Source organism: Taurulus bubalis (assembly GCF_910589615.1).
Source record: "Taurulus bubalis genome assembly, chromosome: 3".
NCBI classification, from domain to species: domain Eukaryota; kingdom Metazoa; phylum Chordata; class Actinopteri; order Perciformes; family Cottidae; genus Taurulus; species Taurulus bubalis.
In genome coordinates, this window is record NC_136591.1 from 5,257,184 (window position 1) to 5,281,735 (window position 24,552).

At 42.0% G+C, this 24,552-nt stretch overlaps 6 protein-coding genes across 6 annotated transcripts; 4 read left to right on the top strand and 2 right to left on the bottom strand.

Moving 5' to 3' along the window:
- Positions 1-1,308: 1,308 nt before the first annotated feature.
- On the top strand, positions 1,309-2,391 carry homezb (homeobox and leucine zipper encoding b; the record flags this gene model as incomplete). The annotated part of the gene is made up of 1 exon (XM_079215195.1): positions 1,309-2,391. The coding sequence occupies one exon, from the start codon at positions 1,309-1,311 to the stop codon at positions 2,389-2,391; it is 1,083 nt and encodes a 360-aa protein (XP_079071321.1).
- An 821-nt stretch (positions 2,392-3,212) lies between these two features.
- Positions 3,213-5,528, bottom strand: cideb (cell death inducing DFFA like effector b; the record flags this gene model as incomplete). Its single annotated transcript, XM_079215091.1, has 5 exons — positions 3,213-3,354; positions 4,020-4,210; positions 4,312-4,470; positions 5,065-5,179; positions 5,503-5,528. The coding sequence occupies 5 exons, from the start codon at positions 5,526-5,528 to the stop codon at positions 3,213-3,215; spliced, it is 633 nt and encodes a 210-aa protein (XP_079071217.1).
- A 1,122-nt stretch (positions 5,529-6,650) lies between these two features.
- On the top strand, positions 6,651-8,925 carry LOC306733886 (TERF1-interacting nuclear factor 2-like; the record flags this gene model as incomplete). Its single annotated transcript, XM_079215196.1, has 8 exons — positions 6,651-6,757; positions 7,078-7,280; positions 7,477-7,581; positions 7,676-7,771; positions 7,851-7,961; positions 8,290-8,413; positions 8,511-8,798; positions 8,915-8,925. The coding sequence occupies exons 1-8, from the start codon at positions 6,730-6,732 to the stop codon at positions 8,923-8,925; spliced, it is 966 nt and encodes a 321-aa protein (XP_079071322.1). The 5' UTR covers positions 6,651-6,729.
- LOC306733786 (uncharacterized protein) lies at positions 8,847-10,970 on the top strand. Its single transcript, XM_079215089.1, has 4 exons — positions 8,847-9,327; positions 9,875-9,933; positions 10,046-10,107; positions 10,531-10,970. The coding sequence occupies exons 1-4, from the start codon at positions 8,951-8,953 to the stop codon at positions 10,648-10,650; spliced, it is 618 nt and encodes a 205-aa protein (XP_079071215.1). The 5' UTR covers positions 8,847-8,950; the 3' UTR covers positions 10,651-10,970.
- A 150-nt stretch (positions 10,971-11,120) lies between these two features.
- dhrs4 (dehydrogenase/reductase (SDR family) member 4) lies at positions 11,121-14,248 on the bottom strand. The gene is made up of 9 exons (XM_079215088.1): positions 14,193-14,248; positions 13,767-13,882; positions 12,746-12,923; positions 12,491-12,592; positions 12,278-12,348; positions 12,146-12,197; positions 11,910-12,044; positions 11,759-11,814; positions 11,121-11,676 (listed from the first exon to the last, which is right to left on the bottom strand). The coding sequence occupies exons 1-9, from the start codon at positions 14,202-14,204 to the stop codon at positions 11,562-11,564; spliced, it is 837 nt and encodes a 278-aa protein (XP_079071214.1). The 5' UTR covers positions 14,205-14,248; the 3' UTR covers positions 11,121-11,561.
- A 1,275-nt stretch (positions 14,249-15,523) lies between these two features.
- efs (embryonal Fyn-associated substrate) lies at positions 15,524-24,313 on the top strand (the record flags this gene model as incomplete). Its single annotated transcript, XM_079215198.1, has 7 exons — positions 15,524-15,535; positions 16,293-17,606; positions 17,832-17,960; positions 18,933-19,862; positions 20,172-20,243; positions 21,624-21,881; positions 22,060-24,313. The coding sequence occupies 7 exons, from the start codon at positions 15,524-15,526 to the stop codon at positions 22,243-22,245; spliced, it is 2,901 nt and encodes a 966-aa protein (XP_079071324.1). The 3' UTR covers positions 22,246-24,313.
- Between the last annotated feature and the right edge of the window lie 239 nt (positions 24,314-24,552).

The window sequence follows — 24,552 nt, forward strand, 5'->3', positions numbered from 1 at the left end:
CGTGTCCCGCAAGCTAGCTAGCGAGCTAACGTTACGGCTAATGCTAACAACCGGATAAATCGAACCGCAGCCCGATCGATGATGTAATCGATATGTGACGTTGCTGTGAACTCGTTTGTCCCCGTTTATCTGCGTTACACGTACATTAGTTAGCGTTACTCAAACGTGGAAAGAAATTACTTTACGTCAGATTTTAGCGCGAAGTTAGCTCGCTGCTAACCCCAAAATTAGGCTCGGTTTATAAACCAGTTTTAAGGTTATTCTTTGAGTCTTATTTGGTCACTAATTTAGTTTATTAAATAAACACAGGGTCACTTTAGTTTTATATAAGTTGCTTAGCAGCAAGGTGCAGTAAAGTTCAGCAACTTGTATTTATTTTACTTAATGTCACCCTTTTCTTCTCCTGCATGTAAGAGTTTAACTACTTAATTAACTTTATTATCTCCACCAGTGTTTTATCTTTCTGGGGTTCGCTTGTGAAGTAAGCTACCCCATCACTAACTGTTTAAAGATGAACACTAAGCTAAAAAACAGCGGCAATATAAAACGTTAAAATGTTTAATGACATTTAATTGCTGTCACCACATTAATCAGTAATAAAAATAAAATATGTGAATAACAATTCAACACTTATTTAATTTACCTAATGACTACTTTGATTTGTGATATTTTAATTATATGCATGTGCATCTTTTTAAGCAGAAAAAAACTTTTACTTTCAGTAAATTAGGGATCTGAGTCAGGTATATATAAATAACACTTCTATTAAAAATATATTTATTTGTAATAGAAGTGATGGATATTGTATCACAATATATGTCATTTTATATCAGATGTACATTTTTCGGAAAGTTCAGTTGGGGCGGTTTTCGAATAAAACACCCATAGATGTGTCTACTTTAGGCTTAAATCCACACCTGACAAATCAAGTGCATCATCATCATCAGATTGTCACTGATAATTCGTCCTCAGTCATACAACGAGAAATATTAAATATAGGTATTATTATTGAAACATCTGTGACTGGTGGCAAATGTATATCTTCTCACTATATTTTCACTATGACTCCTATTCATATTGTTCACTACAAAAAAAAGATGAAATTGCATTCAGATGATTCATTTTCTGTTTCTTTATGGTATTTTATTCATGAATACATTTTTTCTTTGGGTATCAACCCTCTCTGCTTGTCTGCTATTTCCAGGAGTTATTCCAACAGATGACTAAGAGATGAGACAAAAAGCCAATAAAGGACTCCCCCATCTCGGACAAAAGACACCCAACACTCCTGGAAAGACTTTATCAGACATGAACGTTGGCCAAACATCTTTCAGTCTGAACCAGAGCAGTGTGGTGTGTCTCCCCCTGGTCTCTGACAGTCAGAGGCTCGTATGGGTGTCCTCGAAGGAGATCAACCTGCAGCTGGATGGTGCAGACATGCTGAGCGAGGCCTTCGACCGGTTTCCATACCTGACACAGAAACTGACAGACGCACTGGCGCACCGCTGCGCTCTGCACCCAGACCAGGTGAGGGTGTGGTTCATGGCACAGAGGCTCCGCTATGGCATCAGCTGGGACTATAAAGACATCCCCAGTGTTCGGACAAAGATGTCAGGTCAGGGAAAGGAAGAGCCGCGAAACAGAAAGGAGCCAAAGGTAAAAGAAGATGCGGGAGAGAAAAAGAAAGGAAAAAGAAAGAAAAAAGAGGCTGGTGGGAAGAAGGCAGGAGAGGTTCGGAAGGAGCAGGGTGCAAGGATAAAGGGAGAAAAGTTGAGAGCTGCTGTGAAATTAGAAATGAAGCAGGAGCAACCAATGAAGAAAGACAAGGGCATAAAAGAAGAAGAAGAAGTCAAAAAGAATCCTCAGAAGAAGCGGAAAAAGATGACACTGACAGTGACGGACGAAGAGATGAAAAAGAAGAGAGTGAAGCAAGAGGGAGAAGGCGTTACGGAGAGAGCAGAGGGAGTAGAAATAATAAGTGAAGAAGCTGAAGAGACAGCACGTTTAACCAGACAGAAGAAGAAGACCCAGTTGGCGATGATGAAGGTGGCTTTCTCCAACTGCCAGTATCCAGACATGAAGGACTACGACCGGCTGGCGGTATTGATTGACATCCCCCGCTACATGTTGGTTCAGTGGTTCGGTGACATGCGCTATTACGTCAAGAAATTTCGACCACGCTGGCTGAATACGGAGCAGTACAGCCAGGCGCTGGCCAACATCAGGTACCGGCAGTATTTGACCGAACTGGTCAAGATGCAGCCACAGGGAGCCGGCAGCGCAGGCGACGGAGAAGCAACCTGGAAGATTAAGCTTGACGGGAGTGAAAGCTTTGGCGGGGAGGAAAGTGAGCCGGCGCCTCCAGAGGAGAAACGATTCCACAATCTGTGAACTGAATATCCCTCCGAAGGGAATGAAGATGACTCATATCTTTACGTTTGGAAAGATGTATAAAATGTAGTGTATTGACTTGTACTTTTTGTGTTGATGTTTTGAACTTCAAGACTTTTGCCAAATTCTTGACAAATAGTATTTTCTGTTATGTTGTTTTTACACTGTTATTGTGATTACATAACATGCATGTACTGTCTTTACAAAAGATACTTGCGTCGATGAAGCCCTTTGTGCCGTGCAGACGTTTTAATTCGAGTAAAACACTTTCATTGTTCGAACACAATTTTGCTTGTGATTAGTTACATCGTTTATATGTTGCACAAATAAACTGACAAAATGAATGGCAACTTGTTTTCTCAATTCTGTAATATTTCCTCTTTTTTTTTTTTTTAAGATAGACAGTGGTTTTGTATCACCTGTGATGTCAGAGCAGATAGTTTACATCATCTACACCAAATTATCAAAAATAAAGTACAATTCTAGAATATTATGTATATATGGCACAAAAATAGAAAACTACATTAATACCTATGACACTCATTCTCGTGTTATCCAGCTACACCACTGAGCTTCTTTTGCCGTTACTGACATTTATTGTTCTCTGTTTCCAACCTGAAGTACACACAGTCATATAATCAGCCCGTATCATATTATCACTAAATCAGTGATATCACTATGTGATGATAACACATTATCACTATAATGGCAGAACATCCACACAACAATAGTCACCCAATAAAGGGAATACTATTCAAAAGATCTCAAACCTTACAAATCCCGATTAAACAATGATACTGAATAGGTCTCTCTTGGCTCCCTCAGTTGAAGCTGGCTGTGTACTCTGTCCTCTGTGGGTGCCAAAGCTCAGTGCCTTCGATAATGCGGCGAATCATGGAGGCGGAAGAGATGAGCAGGTGTCCAGCGGCGTGCAGGAGGGTGGAGGCGACGCGCAGGGCTTCTCTGAAAAACAGAACAGAGATAAAGTGTTATCGGTATCGTCTTGTTCGCTGCCTAACAGCCTGCTCAAAGTCACGTTTAATGTCAAGTTACTACATCTTTATTTATTTATTTTGGCATTGTGCAGTAAATTTGAACTTTGAAAACAGAGCATTTATCAATTCATCTGCTGAGTATGAAAAGTAAGATAAGATTGACGAATTCAAAGTACATTTACTCCACAAAATGTATGTAAAGCTATAGATATAAGTTACTTTTCAGATTAGGGTTTTACATATAAATAAAAAATAGAATAAACATAAAATGCAATGTTAGATTTTTGGCTTGAACCCTTTAAAAAAAGAGACATTAAATTAATTTAGATAACTCGTTGAGGTCTTAGGAGGTTAAATTATCAAATATTTCACTCAACAAAATAATGAATACTGTAGTAGATTTTTTCTTTTTCATTAATCATTTCACAACTCCCAAGATTAACTTGTGGCCTTTTGGAATGGGCCCCACCCGAAGATTGTTTTACAAACTATATTGTAAAACAGTATAAAGTAGTTTGAACTTGCATCAGCATTAACAATCTCATCGTGCAATTATATACCTGCATTTTTTTTCTGCAGAACATAAATATATATTTTCGGTAATGACCATTACCCTCTTCCCTTTTGACTTACCTGAGGACTTTCTTGGGCCCCAGACATTCAAAATTAGCGCTCACAGAGTACAGGCCTTGAAATGTGGCCTTCACATTCAGGGAGCCAAACACATCCTTCGGGCTTATCCTGTAAAGGTCAAAGGTGACACGAGCTATGTCTCTTCCGGTCCGAGGCTTGTTGTGCTCCTGAGATTTGGACACGACTGCTCCCTGGTGGATCATAGATGTGATGTGATGATAAAAAGCCTGCGTAAGGTCCAACATAAAGTACACATGGGGCTATGTGATGAATAACATTCGGTCAAACATACTGGCTGTGGTCTCCACGTCTGTCCCGGCTCCAGGGCCATGAGCATGGTGTTGTCAGGCAGGGTCATGAGGAACTCTTCGGAGTCTACCTCCGTACCGTCCTCCTCGCAAACCAGAGACAGAGACACTGCAGACAGGGACAGCAGCAAAGCCTGGCATACCTACAGCCCAGATTCAAGTTAGTGCACAAGAGCACAAAAAGCTTGAACGTCCTAAATGGTACACATCCTGTTGTACATGACAACTTCATCAGCCTCTCAGAAACCACAACAGTATTTATTCCCATGGAGAAATTATGCCGTTTGAGTTAAACTGGTGAAAACGCCTTCATGTTACCCTTTAACTCCAACATCTACACCTACAACTAACATTAGCGACATCTTATCTTTCGGCCTTGACTCATGATGTGATCACATATTTGACATCATCAAGGCTCTGACAACAGTTTTAGACAAAATAACCATTGTGCTGTTGAAACATGCTGATTATTTAAACGTTTTAGTCAGTAAGTAACAACGTTTTTAGATGAATTCTTAAGAAACTGCTAACGTTTCCATTTTTAATGAATTTTATATGCTTTTTGTGTACTATTTGCTTATTACTTACTATGTTTTGCTTTTTTTTTTAAAGATGTTATAGTACATTTAGTACTTCCTTGAACCTTTTTTTCTTCTTTTTTTTCTTATATTATATTACAAAAAGCAGCCGTACCCTGATCTGCACCTTTCCTGTTATTTGTTTTAAGTCCTTCTCACCCTCTCTTTCAGCTCCTGCAGGGTCCCGGCTGTGATGCCCTTCCTGGTCGCCCGGTCATGACAACAGACTCTGAAGGGACGCTGAGGTGGAGACCACACTCGCTTGGTCACCGATCTGAGGAAACACCAGACAGAAATATATTTAAATTGTTTAATGTGTGAGTGCTTTTCCTGCTATCAAGTGTCAAAAACATTTGTGTGTGTGTAAAAGGCCCTATAACAGGCCAATATTTGAATATGTCATGAGATAAGATTTAGCTTAAAATTACATCTTGTTGATATAACTTCTCATTGAGATAATTACTCTCTTCTTTAAGTCCTACATTCATTTTGGGAGCGCCAACTACCACAAAATGTTGTTTGGATCGTTGATCAAGCAGAGGGACCATGGAGAAAATCACTACAATATCAACAAGCCAGAACATATTCTTCACTTACTTGATAAATGAAGATGTTGTGTCCATGCTCGTCAGTCTTCTGGTGTCTCTTTCCACGGCCTTGTTTTTTAGCGAGTTGTTTTGGTGTAACAGATGGTGATAATGTCAGTACTTGTGTTTGACCCAGCAGCTGGACTTTGCCCCGAACGTGGTGATAAGTCAGATCCAGAAAAGCACAGGCAAAGTTCATCTAGCCTCTGTTTGTACGTGAGAGGCATCCTTTCGTCATCTGACAAAAGTTAATACCTCGACAGCCCCACTCATGCTGGGTATTTGAGGGTATTTGAATTTGATACCAATATTGATATTTGAGAGTTTAAAAAAACGTGACAGTCTGATTGTATATGACACAAATAACAGTTTTGATATGGATTCCTTATATTAGTTTTGTACTTCTGTGCTGCAATTCCTTATTGGCTGACAGCTAAAATATTCCATCCATTTTCATCCAAACTAAAATATTGTCCCAGGGAATTTATCTGGATCACTTCTAAGATATACATTACAACAGCATTCATATTTTACAGTGTGAACTATATATTTGAGAAATTATATTATCATAGTAGGGATATGTGCTTATATTGATATCTGTCATGGCTTGTATAACAGTTTGTTTCTTAAATATTTCTTGGCATTTTTTCCTTTCCTCTGGGCCATTATCTTAGTTTTAATTCTTAAATAATTATTATTTGTTTTAAAAATGTTAACATATTTAAGCAGTAAAAGCCAAAGACTGCATCTGGTAAAATCACAGAAATAGTCAAACATATGGGAACCAACGGCTGTCGGATCTGCCGCTACGTCACGTCCTGTTATTATCAATGGGTGCGCTTGTTTTGTGTATCACCAGCGAACGCGTGGACGGAGTTTCTTATTCGAGCCGATGTCTTTCACTCAAAATGCGCTAAGCACCGCCCGTTCGGTGCGGACAAATGGTATTTAGAGAAGCTCGATAACGTTCCATGAAGGCGGGAGGACGAGAAGCAGAACTTTTGACGGAGCTTTGTTTTGGTTTTTAACGGCTAAACAACAACAGCGATAGGGTGTAACGATGAACTAAACCCGGTCCAGAGAAAACATTATCTCAGCAGCGGTTCGTTGACAACGTTGCCCGTGTACACTGTTAGTTCCGCATCAGCTTGACGTCTACTTGCGTGGTGTAATGTGTCTATAAGTTGCTAAGCTAAGCGGTAAGTTAGGTTCTTAACGTGTCAGCTGATTCAGTATCATGGCTGCAAGGAAACATAAAGAAAATGGTAAGTATTAATAGCATTTAAAACGGGATGTGACACAGATTTTGGTCAATGTTGTAGTGACCCTGGTTTACATTGAATAAGGTAACGTTAGTATGTTAGTTTAGTGACTGTCAGTGACATCCTCACCCCAGCTGACCAGTATACATGTGTCTTTTTGGCAGCTGGGTAGACCTGTCAATGGATTTTACAGCTGTGTGACTCCAGTGCCACATTGAAATAGTTAAGCCATGGAGACGAGTGATTTTAGGTCTGCTTAGCTAGTTGCTGTAAATGTATCACTGTTGTCTCTTTTTCTTCTTCTTTAATTGTCTCCTGCACAGATGTCGGCCTTCCTTTTGCTGCACTCCAGCTCCTGGCCCCGCCAGTGCGCCTTGTGTCTGCGGCCCTCTGGAAAGTGATGAAGCAGAAGGATGTGATGCAGTACGGGGTTGTGGAGGAGGTCGTGACATCCGCCTGCGAGACCGTCCCAGGGCTGCTCACCGTGAGACACCAGGGCAAGCTGGCACTGGGGCTGAGAGGTCGGGTGAGGTTTGGATGTGACTCTTCTGATACCGGCCTTTTATTCTCCACTCCTATCTCGATTGTGTGTTTTTTTTTTTTATTATTATTTTTTTTAATTTTAGCCTATTGGATCAATGCATAATGATCATTAATATATTAAATCAGTTTTATATTCCTAGTTCAACTGTGCGGTTCATCAACCGTACCCTCCTTTTCAGTTAATCTTGGAGCTGTGCTGTACAAAGCCAGATGAAAAGGTGATTGCGCCACACCTGCAAAGGATGCATGCTCCTGCTGCCATGTCCCTCTCCTCTGCTACTGTGGTAAATTTAATTTAATGTTCAGAGCTTCAAAATTGAAAAAAATGCCATTTTTGTCTATGTAAACAATAACCGTAATTTTTTTCTTTTCTTCTAGAAGAGGGATGTAAAAATCATAAGAACAGTGGAAAGTTTCCATTCATTGGTTCACACTCTGCTAAAAGACCCAACGGAGAGGGAACACTTCTTCAAGGTGAGTCTCTCTTGTAAGGTTTATTTGCAATCATGCAGCAGCAGCAGCAGCCAACATATCTTATTCTCTCTTCTCACAGGAGGAGTTTCCTGTGGAATATGGTCCAAAGTTTGATCAGGAGCTGGAGAAGCTGCTGTGGGAGTTTTTGATTCGACTGGATCAGTTACTTCCAGTTCCCAACTTGGCTCAGGTAGTTGGTGCTTTTGAGAACAAAGCTTCCTTTGATGTTTCACACACACTATGCCTCCTTTCATTATTGCTTTACAGAGTACAGACTCTGTACAGTTGTAAAAAGTCAACTCAGTCCAGACGAGGTTTCATATACCTCTTGTTAGTTGTATGATTCAGCCTGCAAGAACAAATATAAAATGTATATTTGGTTACAGTGGATGAATGATGTGTAAAAGCAAAGTATATTTCTGCTTTTTCTATGGCTGGTAATCATCTAAAACTGCCTGCTGACCAAACAATAATACAAAATGAAAGAAACAGTTTATATATTAATAATTTCTCTCCAGACCGTGTCGTGGCTCAGTGACGCCCCCCCTGTCCTGGAGGAGTGTGCGCAGGCGGCCACCCAACCGCAGCTCCTGAAGATCTTGCTTGAACATCAAACCTGTCTGGGTCACCTGGAGGCTGCAGGTAAATCTAGATGACTTCTGAGTTAATCAAAGTCTCTTAGCTCGAATGACTGTAGATTACGAATGCTTCTCATTATCCACTTTTTTTTTTTTTACAGCATCCCTGCCTCCAAACATGGGAGACTCCATCCTAGCTTCACTTTCCCTGCCGCTCTCTGGAAGAATACCTTCAAATGGACCAACGGGAGCCAAAAAGTCTGGAGTGGACCAGTCCGGTGGCACACAGATAAGAGACAAGACAGCCTTCATTACACCTGTTATCGGACTAATCTCTAACAAAGATGTGCCCTTTATGATCAGGACAAAAGATGCAACAAATGAGCACTTGCACCCCAAAGAGAACTGGAAATACACCGGGGTTAAAGAGAGACAAAACCCCAAAGATGGTGAAGAACAAGTGGAGGAGGAGGAGGAGGAGGAGGAGGAGAGGAACCCCTCAAAAAGAAGCAGTGGACTGAAACGCAAGCAACCTGACAAAGGAGAATGTGAATGTGATGAGGAGGAAGTGTTTGACTTGACCAGATCTTGGGAAAAAGGGATGAGCAGGAGTTTGATGAGTGGAGCGAGCATGGTCAAGCAGGAAAGTGGTAACGAAGGAGACGGAGCTGTAACAAACGAGGAGTGTAACAGAGCGGCCCTGGAAACCTGCATGACCCGGCTGGGTGTCAAAACACTGCACCTGCCTGAGGATCCATCAGTTCGCTCCATTTTTGTCTCTTGCCTGAGGAGCCAACCCAGAGTTATTATAGAAGGAATGGCTCCTGCTGCCGCTGACGGGATGTATGGCGGCGGAAGTACATCCCTGTGTGTAAAACGGGAGACTCAAGGGAGAAAGTCACCAGTCAAAGCTGCAACGCAAATTCAGAGTCCACCTCAAAAGCCTGACCTGGATGTCCCTGGCCTGGACGATAAAGAGTAAGAGACATGGGAGTACGGCGAAAAATACGCCTCAACATTGTGTTCAATTTGTAGTGCAAGAATTCAGCAACAAGCTGCTAAACTACATAATGTGTTTTGGATTTTGTTAACTATCTTTTTTTTCTCTGTCTTGGTTTCTTGTGTTGTACATTTTGATTTAAATTATGAACATAAGCACTAATTTTGCTGAACCATGCATTTTAAGTTGAAGTAGTAGTTTAAATTACTATTGTAGTTGTTTTAAACCTGACAAATACAATAAAACCAACTGATTCAGTTCAATGTTTCCGGTTTCATTTGGTTTTTCTGTCAGATATTATTAGTGATTTCAATACGTATATTATTCTTTTAAGAATTGCAGGTCTTATAAAGAGAGACGTATTTACGATTCAACTGCATTTAAAAGATTCTTGGTAGTCTTAAGATTACAATGCCCCTAGAAAAGCAGCTTAATAAAAGATGGCCAGGTCTTTCTATATTGAAACTGAATTGATTCAGAAATGAATTGACTTGGTGGTTTAATTGTGTTGTTTCTATTTGACAGAAATCTTCCTGTGTTACCGAGTATAAGCAGCTCTCCCTCTCACCAACGTCGTAACACAGGTGATTTAACAAATCATGTCTTTCCAACGCATGGAATTGAAAAAGAAACAAGATCAACAAAACAATCCCCTGCACAGATTTGTAACTGTTTTCTTTTGTGTTTGCCTTCCAGGAGACACTGACGACTACGTAGCTGATTCTGAGGATGAGGCGACGAAGAACTTCAAAGTCAGGGTAGGTATTCTACGAACATGAGAAAAACAGGGTTTTCGTCGGCATTTTAACGGGGGGCATACCTTGAATATTTGTTTTAAAAATGGATGGTTGTAATACTTGATTTATTTTAAATAATAAAATCCAGCAAAATTCATCCTGAGGAATATTCTGTTTTATCATTTCTTCTTTGTAACGTGATTGCAGGCTAACAAAGAAAGATTATTAACTTAATTACGCGTAATTTTACACAGATGTCACATTTTAAACTTTAAACTAAATCATAGCGACTTTAAGCCTTTAACATCATCAAACAAGACACTGACGGTCGATAAAGTGTTTTCACTGGTAGAATAAATATTGCTCCCTTCACATTTGTGCTCATATTTCAATCAACTCCTAGCCATCATCTGTGTTTTTCTTCCGGACTCTTGTCTCCCTCAGCTGTTCAGTAAGCGCTACTACAAGACCAAACATGGCACATACGTTCCCACTCTGAGGGAGTACTGGAAGCCCGGGATGACGCGGCGGGACCCGACGTCTGCTGGAAGCAAACGCAGATGATGAAATGGATTTTCCATGCCAAGATGGGTGTTTTTTTTTTAAACCATAGGACTTTAAACTGTGGTTATGTTGGGTTTTCTCCACCCGCTGCGATGACAGAAAATCCCAAAATACATTGAATTTCACCAGCCACTGTGGCTAATGGACTTTTTTTTCTTTGTTATCTTCCTCTTGATGTATGATTTCACTTGAATCAGAGTTGAGCTTCTCTCAGTGGTTTGTCATCATGGAAAACAACCCTTGAAATGATTTTCTGGGGTTTCAGTCTCATACAAATTTGTCATTTTTAAATGTTTACTGTGCAGATTGCATGCAAATAAAGACCAGCATATTTTAAACCATTAAGTGCCATTATTGGACTGTCCGTTTAATACAGAGCTAATGGCAAAAAGACAACGGACGCTCTTCTTGAACTGCTCCTGCATCCAATTAATGTGATGTGGAAGGAATCAGTGACTAGTTTTAAAAAAAAAAAAAAAAAAAAAAAACTTCTACAACTGGGTTTGTCAATCATGTGTATATTTAAGTACTTATACATCACATCATTGAATGAAAACCTTCATAATTATTTGGAAATTGAATGTCATCCCATTAAATCAAATTCAATTGATGTGGCTTATTTGCTCTCATAACGTTTGTAGATATATTCTGGCTGTGCTGTGTCAACATATAATCAAAACGTGTATATATCTCTATCTATCTATCTATCTATCTATCTATATATACACGTTTTGATTATACATATAGAGATATAGAGATATATATATATCTCTATATATATCTATATATCTATATATATATATATATATATAGATAGATATCTATAGATATCTATCTAGATAGATAGATAGATAGATAGATAGATAGATAGATAGATAGAGACAGAAACACAAGTTGTTGCCACTGGAGAATCAGAGTCGGCAGCCAATCCCTCCGGTCACCATGATGGTCTCTCCAGTGATGTAGGAAGCCTCCTCGGAGCACAAGAAGGCGATCACTCCGGCGACTTCCTCCGGCTCTCCGACTCTGAAGGGCAAAATGTGAAATCTGGTATCCATGTGTTTATTGTACAGCACATCAGTGAGGTACCTGCGACGACGAGTTGTACCTTTTAATGCTGAGCTGGCTTTTAAACTCGTCCATGATGTCTTCATTCCCCCATAACTGGAACAACACATCGTATTATAGAGACTTTAACAGTAAATCAACACCCAGGTTGGAGATGTGGGATTTGAATGTGTGTTTTTTTTTCTCCTCACCGCAGAGCTGAAGCGGGTCTTGATGACTCCAGGGGCCACGCAGTTGACTCTTATGTTACTCTGGGCCAGCTCAGGGGCCAGTGCCCGGGTCAGACCCAGCAGAGCTGTCTTACTCACACTGTAAGGGCCCAGAGCCTGCAGAGACGGAGACACCGTGTACTTTACATACATACATTCACATTGGACTTGACCTATTTATCTTATAATATAAACATTCTGCTTATTCTCTCACTGACCGGTATTGGTTGGTATCCAGCCACAGATGACACGAATACCACATTCCCCCCTCTAAAAAGGACAATACAGAGGATGTGTGATTAAAAACACAGCGTGGAGTTGTATAGTCTTTATTGCTGTTTGTCACTCACCCCCTCTTCTCCATATGAGGCACCACCAACTTAGTCATGAGGAAGGCTGATTTTACGTTTACAGACAGGATCTACAGAGAAATGATCCCATATTAAAATAAACAAATGGAGGAAGTACAGGTATAATTATTTTTCAGAAACACAGAATCATTAAAACAATTTTTTCAGATGCTTTACAATCGAGTCCCCGGAGGCTTCGCCTGTGGTGCGTACCTTGTCCCAGACCTCCTCAGTGGAGTCCATGATGTTTCCGAAGAAAGGGTTGACTGCTGCGTTGGATACCAGGATATCTATGCCTCCGCACTGATCCAGAGTCTAGTCCAAACACAGAAGGAAACGATTAATGAGCTTATGAGACATATGAATCACTGACAACCTTATAATTGTTGGTATGCAGCCATGTGGACCAAACTTGCAGATGGCTGAAAACGATATACGTGTGGTTGGTAGAATTTTTAAAATACTCACAGTTTGGACCAGTTTTTCTCTGTCTTCTCCTTTGCCAACATTACAGGTGGTGCCAGTCACTTGGATGCTCTGGCTCTGCAGCAAAGCCACAGCCTTGTCCACGTTGGCTTGCCGCCGGCTGCTCACCACCACATGGGCTCCTCTCTTTCCCAGAGCCTGAGCTGCAGCCAGACCAATTCTGAGGAGGAGGAGGAGGAGGAGGAGGAGGAGGAAGAGGAGGAGAAGAGCATCTCAGGAAGGGATCAAGTCTGTAATTGTGGTTGTTTTACATGACGTTATTAAGAGACGATTGTTTGAGATCATTGCAGGTGCCGTCCTTTGACAATTCAAAGATTCAATGCTTCGTGGCCGAGTCAAAGTTGTCTTAGAGAGCTTGCATAAAACTAAACAGGAAACTCCAAACATAACATGACTGTACTGAAGACGTAAAAAAATTACTAAAAACACAAAATGATCACAGTAAAAAGCTAAAAACTGTGCATAAAAAAGGGTAGAATTAATAAATAGATAAGGCCAATTTCCCCATAGTGACGCTAGCAGCACCATATCATGTGTTCCATTGTGTGTCCTAAGCACAGGAATAACAACACTACCGGTATTCAAATGGTAAAAGTAAAAGTTTAGTCACGTTTTTTTAATAGTCTGTGTGAATTTTAGCACGGGATGGTAGCTCATGAATCATGAAGAATGATTATTTGATAGTTAGTTTGATGCGTCACTTTGCCAAGCCTTTTCCTGCCTCGACCTGGGGTTCTGCAGTTACAGTTCTGTTATTGCGAAGCCAGTGTGCATAATGCCTTTCAGTAATTTGGGACCATTTTCGGCTGTCCCATTTTTGAGCTTTCTTCATATGATCACAACTAAGTATAGTTTATCGTCCAAGGGAATGTTTGATTATCCACTTGCTATCACTGCTTCATCAGGACAGCATATACGTATTTCAAAAGCCATTTACTAGTTAGTGTTCTGTGTATTTTTTGGAGAGTATAAACAAAAGAGGAATTCGTAAAGGAATTCATACCCTTCTGTGGAGGCAGTGATGATGGCGACCTTTCCAGCAAGGCTACTTTGAGACATACTTCTTTGGCCAGCAACAGGATTGGTCCTAAGGCACCTGAATACACTCCTCAACATCACCTGTGAACACAGAATAGTTATATTTTCTGTTATTAAAACCCTGGGTATGTAGGGTAAAGGTCATCTGACAGCAGTGGTGCACGAGCTAAGTGCTAGAAATAAACAATATGTTAACGTTAGAAACATCTTTTTTTGATAAGTCACCTCAACAATTATTACACTTATTGATACCTGGTGTTAAGGCAACGATAACATACTTGATTGGTATTAAAGGCAAACTCAAGACAATGAAGTAAAAGTCCACGCATGAGGCTACGTTGCATACGCAACTAATGCAAATACGCAAATGTGGTCAAAAGCATTATCTCACCCTGCAGTTCATGCAATATTGAGGTTGAACAGTGGAAGAATTTCTTAAAAGACAAGGTCTACTTCTGGACCTTTGACTACCGACGATTCATGTGTAGTTGTATTTTCCGGGTAAAATTTGCGCTGTCAAAACAAAAGCCTCCAGCAAGTAGCAAAACGAAATTAGCTGCTTTTTAATTCAACTGTACAATCAAGTCTGTTGAAACGATAATGCTATTTGTTCTGTACTGTCCAGTAATATATACATTTGACTACATATTTAGTTTTTAGTTTTTTTTCAGTTCAAAGCATAGTACTCTGATGAACAACTAATTTCGGACGTCCCGAAACGCAACCCGCAATAACGAACCAATCACAGACGCGTTGTGTTCCGGGCGGCGGATACCAGCGCGAGCTCACAAGCGTTGGATGGGTCTGAACGCCTGAAGCCGACGCCCGCGCTCTGCTTGTAGATCAGCGAACCGTGTGACGCGCAGAGGAGGCGGAGCCATGGATGTTGTCATCGTCGAAGATGATTGAACGCCGATGGTCTCCGATTTTCACGCCTGAGAAGAAGTGAACGTACGTATCCTGGACTGTACGCCGACGCGAAGTTTATGGGCGAAAAGATCTGAAAACAACAACAACAAGGTAACGTATTTCCCGATGGCGGCTTTGGGTGCTCACGTGCACCGGGAGACAGCTCACCGTGAGCGGGTTCACCCGGCGGTGCCATTGTTGTTTTGGGCTGAACTTTAACGTCAGGCGATGAAGATAACCACCTTTTAACGTCGCGAGCAGCTAGGCCGCGACAACACAGATCGCGCTGTCGAAACCAACGGTTGCCCACACTTAAAACAAACCGTCGTTTTACACCATGATAGCTATTTCTAATCAGACAAATATAACGTATATATATTTAATAGCGAATACACCCCGCTTATTCAATTTCGGCGCTTAGCTAACGTTAGCTATCGTTTAGCGGTTGGAATTTTACGTAACGTTACGTTACTGGGCGTGAAAAAGGAGAGACAGGTGTCGTCGTTACCCGCCTACCTTTCGGCTCACACGTGCCCAGCACCGTTTTGAGTTTGGGAGGTTTTCCAAACTGTCGTCTTATGTGTGTGTTTTTTTTTTATTTTTATGAATGTGTCGTCCTGGTGAAGGCGGAGACGACGAGGCGCCCGGACTGTGAGATGTGTCCTCCTCCGACTCTGCGGTGCTTCTTCTGCACCGAGTCTCTCCGGCGACCAGCTCGTCCATGAGAACCACCGCGGATCTAGATGGACGACCCCGACTGACCAGGACACTGGAGTTATCTTCTCTTGAGTCATTGCTGTTAACTTAGCTACGATGTCTGTCTCTGTGAGTACACTATTTGTTTCCTTTTGAGTATATGAACTAAGTATTTTGATGGTATCAAAATAGGATTACAACTATTTGTTTTTTTTAAAGCTAAGCAATGCATAATTTACTGGACGTTGTTTTGACATTGTATGTTATCTCACCTTATCTATACTATTTAATCAGGATCCTCATTGCCTCCATTACTCTTCTAAGGGGTCCCACATGGCTCAATGGACCCCAGTTGTCCCCAGGGGGTTGGTTTAGAAAATGAAAGGGGGCTGACTCTGGCTTTAGGTTGGCAATTAAATCCTAAACAGCTCGGGACAGATGTGCCTCTTATCCCTTCCCCCTCCCTCTCATCTCGCTCATTACCATTAAGCTCTTGTGTCCAGTTGAACATTGATCCTCCCCGACTGTGCCTCTCTTTCTCTCAGCCTCATAATTATTGACACAGCTGTGAATTGTGAGTTTGTCATGATGCTAGCTTTAAAAAATTGTGTTCACCCAATCTTTTCCTGTCTCTCGCATGGACATTTTACGAGATCTTCCCTATTCACTCTCCATTCATTAGCCCCAAACAATCAACCTTTTGATACTCCTGACTTGGCATTGCCATGTCAATGTACTTGCTTGTTTGTGGTATGAGACACTAGCTTGTGTAAATTTAGGCTGTTGTTTAAAACCTACTTTTTCTCGCCATTTGGTGTATTTGTTTGAATTTTTGAATGGAAGGGTCTGTTTATGCTTTCTGCTTTTGTTTCGTCCTCTCTCTCAGACGGTATTGGCAAAGGCCCTGTTTGACAACGCAGCAGAGAGCCCGGAGGAGCTGGCTTTCCGGAAGGGTGACATACTGATGGTTCTTGAACAGGAGCAGGGTGGTGGGCCGGGCTGGTGGCTCTGCTCCCTCCATGGCAGACAGGGCATTGCCCCTGCGAACCGTCTTCGACTCCTCCAAACCGCCCCACCCCCAGGGTCAGACCCCCATCGTGGCTCCGTTGAGGACTCTGTTTACCTGTCTCCTGTCTCCCCAATGACCCGGACTGCAGTCAGCGGCAGTGCAGAGGACATGGATGGAGTATATCGCTCCCCGCCAGGTGTTGGTGAGGCACGAGGAGCTGCTTTAAGGCCTACGGAGCTCCGCAGAGTCGAGGGTGGGCGCCCACGCTCGCACTCAAGCTCTGGACTCCGGCCAAGACCTGACTGGGACTTAGAGGGGGCGGGACGTCCACGCTCACCCTCTCTGAGAGGCAGAGGCACAGAAATAACAGGAACACTTTATCAGACTCCAGTAAGTCCCATGCCTTCAGCAGCTCAGCATGCCAGACAACCAGGAGCTCTCACGGATTCAGAGTCGGTGTACCTAGCCCCCACTGGAGTTTCAAGGGCAGCTGATGAACCAGAGGACACTACATATCTAGTTCCTAGGGAAACACTAACAACTGGACACTCGGATGACTGTTATTTAGTGCCCAAAGGTACGCCACTTGCAGATAATGATGTTTACCAATCCCCAACAGGAGGGATCTTGGGCTCTGCTTTGTGCTCTAATGGCCACAGTGGAACACCTGGTACCCCTCAGCTGAAAGTGAGCCAGGACTCACCTGCGATGTACCAAACACCCACCCCTGTGGGAGCAAACCTCCACAGGACTTCTGCCACAGTTTTGGCCCACCAGCACCCATCTCAATTATCCCCTATCCAAGCATCTCCCAGACCTCTTCTCAAGGGAGTTTCACCTAACCCTGCTGTTGCAAGGGGCAAACCCAACCTGGCCTGTCACCGGGGGTCTCCTTTGCTGGTCCGAGCAGGGCAAGTCAGGGTTCCTGGTTCACCAAACTTTGCCCGCAAACCTCCCCCACCAGCTCCTCCGGTGAGGGGAGTCACCAGGAAAGATTCAGCATCATTGGCTGATTCTAACTCTGTCCCTAAACCCACTGCTCAGGTCACTTCTACAAGCCTGCAAGAGAAGGACAAACAGAGGAGGGGTCCTCAGAGTAAGGAGGACAGGGCGAATAATGTATTGGAGAAAAGCAACAACGTGCTGAACAAAAGAGGAGATAAACAGGATTACTCTGACGTAGATGACCAGGTTTGTGATGGCTACTTCACCTACCACACTGTTAAAACCCGATAGTATAGTGATGTGTTGTTTTTGGATCATGCATTTTGTATTTCCTCCAAAAAACGTTTTTATAGTAGGGTGTTTGTTCGTGTAGTGAGTTTGCATGTTGTCCAAGTTTCATCAGCGTGTTTGAAAAATATACAACTTTTGATCAACCAAAACCTGTAATTATAATTTTGTTTGTCTTGGTAGGTGTATGACACTCCTCCCAGTGGCAGATGGCAGCGCGCTGTCCCATCTTCCATTGGTGGTGATGATGATGAGGATGGCATCTATGACACCCCTCGCAGTCTCCCACCACAAACTGATTCTGAGTCAGAGGTAAAGACAACCCTTAACAATCCAATCTAAATGAGACTTTCTTTTTGGATGCATTTAACTCTTACATTTCGGACTTGTCTCACATTTTGGAGATAGAAATGTTTACATAAAATTTGTGTTTTGCAGTCTGTGTGCAGACCTTCAACTTTCATCAATGAATTATTCCAAAAGTGTTTCTGTTATGCCTATCATTTCTTTCATAGTATGACAGTCAACTGACAATCCTTATGAATGTTAGACTTGACTGAGAAATAGCTGGGAACCGTTAACAAACGGTTGTGTTGGATTCATGTCTGTACAAGTGAAGCAATTCACCAACAACAGATGACATGTCATATACCCTGATACCATTTCTTCCCATATTCCACCATCAGTCTGTCTCCCTACCCCCCTTTCAAGGCGAGGCCACACCTGTCTCTTTCTGCTGGGGGAGCCTGTCTAACCAGTCCAAATGCTGCTGCTATTTTCTCCCCGTCACACCCATCTGTCAGGGCCATGCCAAGGCCGATCCACCAGCACCCTGCCCCCAGTGGTCTCCCCTTTTAACCTTACTTAAATATGTCTGCCAGCTGTTGGATTATTTTTTTCCTCTTTGCCTGCAATTACTGGATGTGGACTCACTGCTTTTAGACTTAGCTCTTCTTGGGGACTAATATGTCTCCGCCCACATTTGGTGTTTGTGGTGACCCTGTTTCATGTGTTTTTACTTTTAACAGATCGTCCATGCACAAGCCAGGTTTAAAGGAAGTCTAAACTCGCATGACACATGATATTGTTTCAAACTCTGTGAACTTCCAGTATTGTGGATGCGTCATTGTTCCCTCATTGACACAGAAACCTCATATTGTGTCATTGCACAATGAATACATTGTGCCTATGTCTCAAAGTAATGATCCTCTGTCCACATAATCATAAAGTGAACTACACGCATAATATTAAAAACATCCCCTCTGTCTTTTCTTTCACTTGTAGGTCTATGATGTCCCCACCATCACTCTCAATATGTCCACATCAGATATCCAGCCTGAAGAAGTCGATGAAGACGTATACAGTGTTCCCACACTGCCAGGGGTGCCTCTGGGCCCGGGGGAGTCCACCATCAGCCTCTCTGGCGAGGACGTTGGACAGGTCTATCGTGTCCCTGGATCTGAGAAACGAATTAGCAGTCATAACCGGGACTCATCTGAACCCGACTGTGGCATCTACGACATGCCCGCGCTGACCGGCGAAGTGCTCTCTCACTCTTTGTCGTCCTCCTCCACCTCTACTCGCCGCCTCTCTGTTTCTAGTAACGGCTCAGGTGACGTCCAGTGGAGAGCCACACTCGCCAGCCTTGTCCACTCGGTGTTGAGCGCGGCCTCCTGCTTGACCTCCGCTCTGTCGTCGCGGGACCTGGCCACCTCGTTGGCTGAAATCTTGTCGACGTGGAAAGCGTGTCATTCAGACGACCCTCCGCCGCCTCTTCAGCAGGTATGGGCTCGTCTGTCGGACCTCCTGCCGGCGTTGTCCGCTATCGGCAACGCTCCTCCGTCTGAAGGGCTGTTGACGCTGGTCCAGCGCTCCTTAGAGGAGAGCGCCCTCATCCTGCAGGCTCAGGGCCGACCACGTTTGCCTTCCCAAGACTCCCTGTCCCGCAGGCCTCTGCCCGCGCTCCCAGTGCCTGATGGGAAACCCTCAGGCGGTGGAATGGGCTCCCGTAAAGGTAGCTGGATCCAGGAGCGGCCCCTGCCGCCAACCCCTCAGCCTGCCTTCCCCTTGCCTCTCACTCTGTCGACGGTGACACTGACAATCGGCCCCGTTGACGATGAAGATGACCCCAGCAATGAGTATGCAGGGATTGGCTTGACCCCGATCCCTGCCCCTGTACCTACTGGGGACAGCGTTGGATATGTCAAGCTGCAGGTCAGTTTTCATGATTCAATTTAATTTGTTACCCAACATTTTCAAGATTTCTTTTTTTTTTTTTTTTTACTTTTTAATGCTACTAATTTATTTTTTTAAAATATTTATGCTTTCAATCATTTACATGTTTTATATTTCCTACCAATTTGGTTCTGTTGCTGATGTTTTTTATGTGTTTAAACACAACTGCACTTTTTTAACTGTTCATACATTTTTAATTTTATATAGATTTATAGTTATAACGCTATGAAACATGGAGTCTAAATGTGCCTGTATAAATGCTTGACTGTTTTCTATTTCCCACACTAGGGTAAACCTGAGCCACTTCCTGATATTCTGAGTGAGAACGGACACATACAAACCATCAATGCAGATACAACGGTGAGTCTCTCTTTTTCTCTTTTTTTTTATCGCTATAAACACAATCCTTCACTCCTGCAATCCAAAAGTTGTTGTTGTGTAGAAACTTAACAACACGTCAACACAGATAAGTCATTGATTCACTCTGTGTTGTTCACAGTGTGCTCTGTTTACTAATGAACACTGACTCATTAATCCAGTTTGCTGCAGCTCTTTGGCTGTTGATGTGGTCCAAACACATCTTTAGTCTACACTTACGATGACTACACAACACTTCCTTACTTATATCCCATTAACCTCTGTTGATTTATGTCTCATGAAGCTGTACAGCCATCATTCTTGAGAGAATCTGTTCAGCTTTTGTATTTGTTCTTCTGATAATCCAACATCAAGGCTTTCAGTCTGAGAGTTGTAGCAGCATACATGAGCAGAATTACAATCGTGCCTCAAGTCAGTTTGGTCTACTGTTTTTTGAGACTGAGGTCATGTTTTCTTATTACTCAGTCTACGTTTTTTTTCTACTCTTTGCTAGATTCCTTGGCTGCGTAATAGACGACCAACAAGAGGTCATTTGTAAATCTTAACAATCTTGCCTCACATAGAATGGAGGCTGCAGGACAATGAGTGACAGAAAAGCACAGTAATTCTTTCAACAGTGCCACTTGCTGACGTACTATATGTACGACTTTCTCCGGCTTTTATGTCTTAACAATCTATCTCAACTTTATTTAAAAAGAGGTTTGAGGGCTCACTTTCTGTATTACATTAACACATGTATGCTCCTTCAATCAGAGATGTCTGCATGTGTTTGTTTACATGAGGAAGCTTTGTTAAATGGTTTCTTAAGATCATGGCTGTAACCAATTATTCTTTTTTTTTGTCACTGTTTCGTGCGTAGATTATTTTCCTGATTAATTATTTGGTTGACTTAAATGTCAGAAAGTGGAAAATAACAATTATAGTTATAAAATGTTTTTTTAATAAAATGCGTCGTACAACCAACATTACAAAACTCAGTTTACTGTTATGTGTGACAAAGAAAAGCATGAAATACTTACATTTCCGATGCTGGAAGCAGATTTCTTTTTGGCATTTTTGCTTTAATAAAAAAAAAAAGACTAAAGTGTTTTTTCAGTTATCAAAATAGTCAACGGATCAACAGTCGGCTATCAGTTTAATGACTAATCGTTAAAGCTCTATGAGTCCTCTAAATGTAATGGCAATAACTGCATTACAGCAAAATGGCTTTAAATATGAATTGTGTTTCTCATTCATTCTCCATGTTTGGATTTTCCCACCTCTTACATGGATTCAACATGGAAAACTTCCACTTTGCAATCCAATTTCTCAGATCCGTTGACTTTCCCTTGCAAACACTAACTTCATCTTTCCTTTGCACAGTTGACCCCGTCCCCTCCACTTCCTGTGTCCCTCTCCCTGGAGGACTCGGAGCTGCTGTCCTTCTACTCGTCTCAGAGCCTCGCTCACCTCTCCTGCCTGGCGGACGCCATCGACGTGCTCTTCAGCAGCGTGCAGGGGAACCAGCCCCCACGCATCTTCGTAGCCAGGGGAAAGAGTCTCATTGTGACGGCGCACAAATTGGTGTTTATTGGGGACACGCTCTCCCGCCTTCTTACCTCCGCCGACCTCCGGGCCAAAGTATGTAGAGAAAACCCGATGCACGTTTCCTTTTTGCGACATCAATTGTGTGAAATCATGTAATATAGGTGCTGTGTACATGCTCTCGTTTCGATGGACAATAACAGCCAGTTTAAAAGAAGTAAAGTTGATCATAGTTGTGCAATAATTATGTTCATATTCATCTTTTCTTATGTAGATCACAACCTCAGGGGGACGACTCTGTCAGGCCTTGAAGTCAGTTGTCGTGGCAACAAAAGGCGCTGCACAAAACTACCCGTCGGTATCCGCCACCCAGGAGATGGTCGACCACGTCGCTGAGCTCTCCCAGCAGGCGGCTGGCTTCTCCACTTTGCTGCAGCGCCTGGCAGAAATATCTTCATGATATTTCAAAACACTTGCGTAAAAAAACTTTGTTTACACTACACGTATATTTTCTCCTTTTTGAAATGCCTTATTTGTTGTTAGACTCTTGCGTTTGAATGGGATCGGAGCGAGCGACGCTGAAACCTTGGAATAAGTGTTTCGCTTCGCTGCAGCTGTTACTAAGATGGGTTGTGAGTGTTGGTTTTGTCCTCCAAGTGTGTGTTGGCTTGCCTTTGTTTATATACTGACCTTCGGTGCTTTGAGGCCAGGCACACTTGTCTTTTTGAGTGTTAACTTATTGAATATTTTAAGCCCCTCCGTGGCTTTGAGGTTCCGTGCGGACTGTTTATTTTTGGAGCTTTGCTTTATTATGCTTGCCATATTTTTCTTTCCCTTCACATGATAGCCATTTTCCTTCCTTCCCCTTTTATTTATTCAGCCATCCCCCCGTTTCCAAAAATAGCCCAGAAGGAGGCCTAACATCCTGGTTCTGTCCTACTTTCTACTGTTAACCTGAAAGGCCTTTTGTGATTATCATTCAGAAGCTGTTGATGCAGCATATCGAGTGTTTCGGGATTAATATGGATGGAGTTGAGGTGTGGAGTAGGAAGTGTGCCCGACTTCCATTCATAAATCTGTGCAAGTATGTGTTGTTGTGTTCCCATTTCCACTAGAAAGCAAACTACAGTACAGCTTGTAATCCGCTCAATGACAAGAAACCCCTTGACACATGCAGGCGTACACACCGCATGACGAGAAAAAATATCTAATCCTGTCTGACGGAGAGATAATATTCAAGAGTCGGTTAGGATAGTTGGGGGAGGAATTACCTAATCCTGTTCTTTCCCACAGTCACATGGTATAACCTGGCAGTGGATTAGTAACCTTTTCCAAGATCACCTGTCTCCACATGTCTTGTTGTGATCTGCATGCATACCTTCCTTTGACTTTTTTTGCTTTCCATGTTCATTTCCCACAAGACGTTCAACCCCTGGTCAGCGGTGCTTACTCACTTCTGCTTTGATCGTTAAACTAAGGCTGGGTGTAATGAATATATAATTCATTAATAATGTTAACAGTGGAACACAGTTCAGTTTACACTTGCAATTTTGTATATACATACACACACACACACACACTGCCCAGCGTGCGTGCGTGTGCGTGTGCGTGTGCGTGTGTGTGTGTGTGTGTGTGTGTGTGTGTGTGTGTGTATTGCCCAGTTCTAGTAGAAACTGGGAAATGAAGCACAGCATAGTTTTTGATAGAAAATGGGGCACTTTGCGTCTTAAATCCAACAAAACACCCATTTCCTTTCTTCAGACTACAATAATAGAATAGTATTACAGCCTGACCTCTACAATGTTTTGTTTATACAAGTTATCAGATTTTATATGTTGGTCGTCTGTGGGCAAATGGCTACACTACAAAGGTACTCTACAAAGTTGGATTATATTACTTACAAATTGCTGTCATTGTTGGTCATATTGTTACACCATACATTTTTTTCCAGCTCAAAGTCAGTATCATCAGGGCATTGCATAATTGTCTCACTTGTATGGCTCTGTTTAAATCATTCTTTGAAGAATACTTAATTTCCTTGCTTTTACATCTCCTCTGCTGCAGGGCCACCATGTGGAGGTTAGAGGTATTTCTTAATGAATGCCTGTTAGACAAAACAAGCTCCTCACTGTATGTATGATGAGAGCATGATTGGCAAGTAACCTTTAGCAGTATATTTATTACTGTCAATGTTTATGTTCTTTGCTTTCCAGTTTGCATGGCTTTAATTTGCTTACATTTTTATATATGCACATAGTTTGCCATTGGATGGTATTACTGGGTAATTTACAAATAATTGTTTTCCCCTGAAAAATATGCTACGTTACAGGTCAAAGATGTGGCTGTTTTTTTCTTTTGTACAAGGAAGTTTTCTACTATGTGAAATCATGAGTCTGTTATCTGTATTTGCTGAGGTATAGAAGTGAATCTTTGACTTTTCTCCCACAGTAATACACCTCTTAAATTTAACACTACATTTGATGTCTGTCTTGTATTCCTGTTCAGAATGCACAAATACATCTTTTGTAATTAAACAACTGTGTTTGGATTATTTTGCATGTGTGTGTGTGTGTATATATATATATATATATATATATATATATATATATATATATATATATATATATATATATATATATATATATATATATAGTATTAGTATTTTGTTCTGTCTGCAGGAGATCTCTCGACCTATTTGCTGTGCCAAAACAAATAATTGGTGCATTTTCTACTCCATATACCATAATTTTCCGTAGACTAGTCCAAT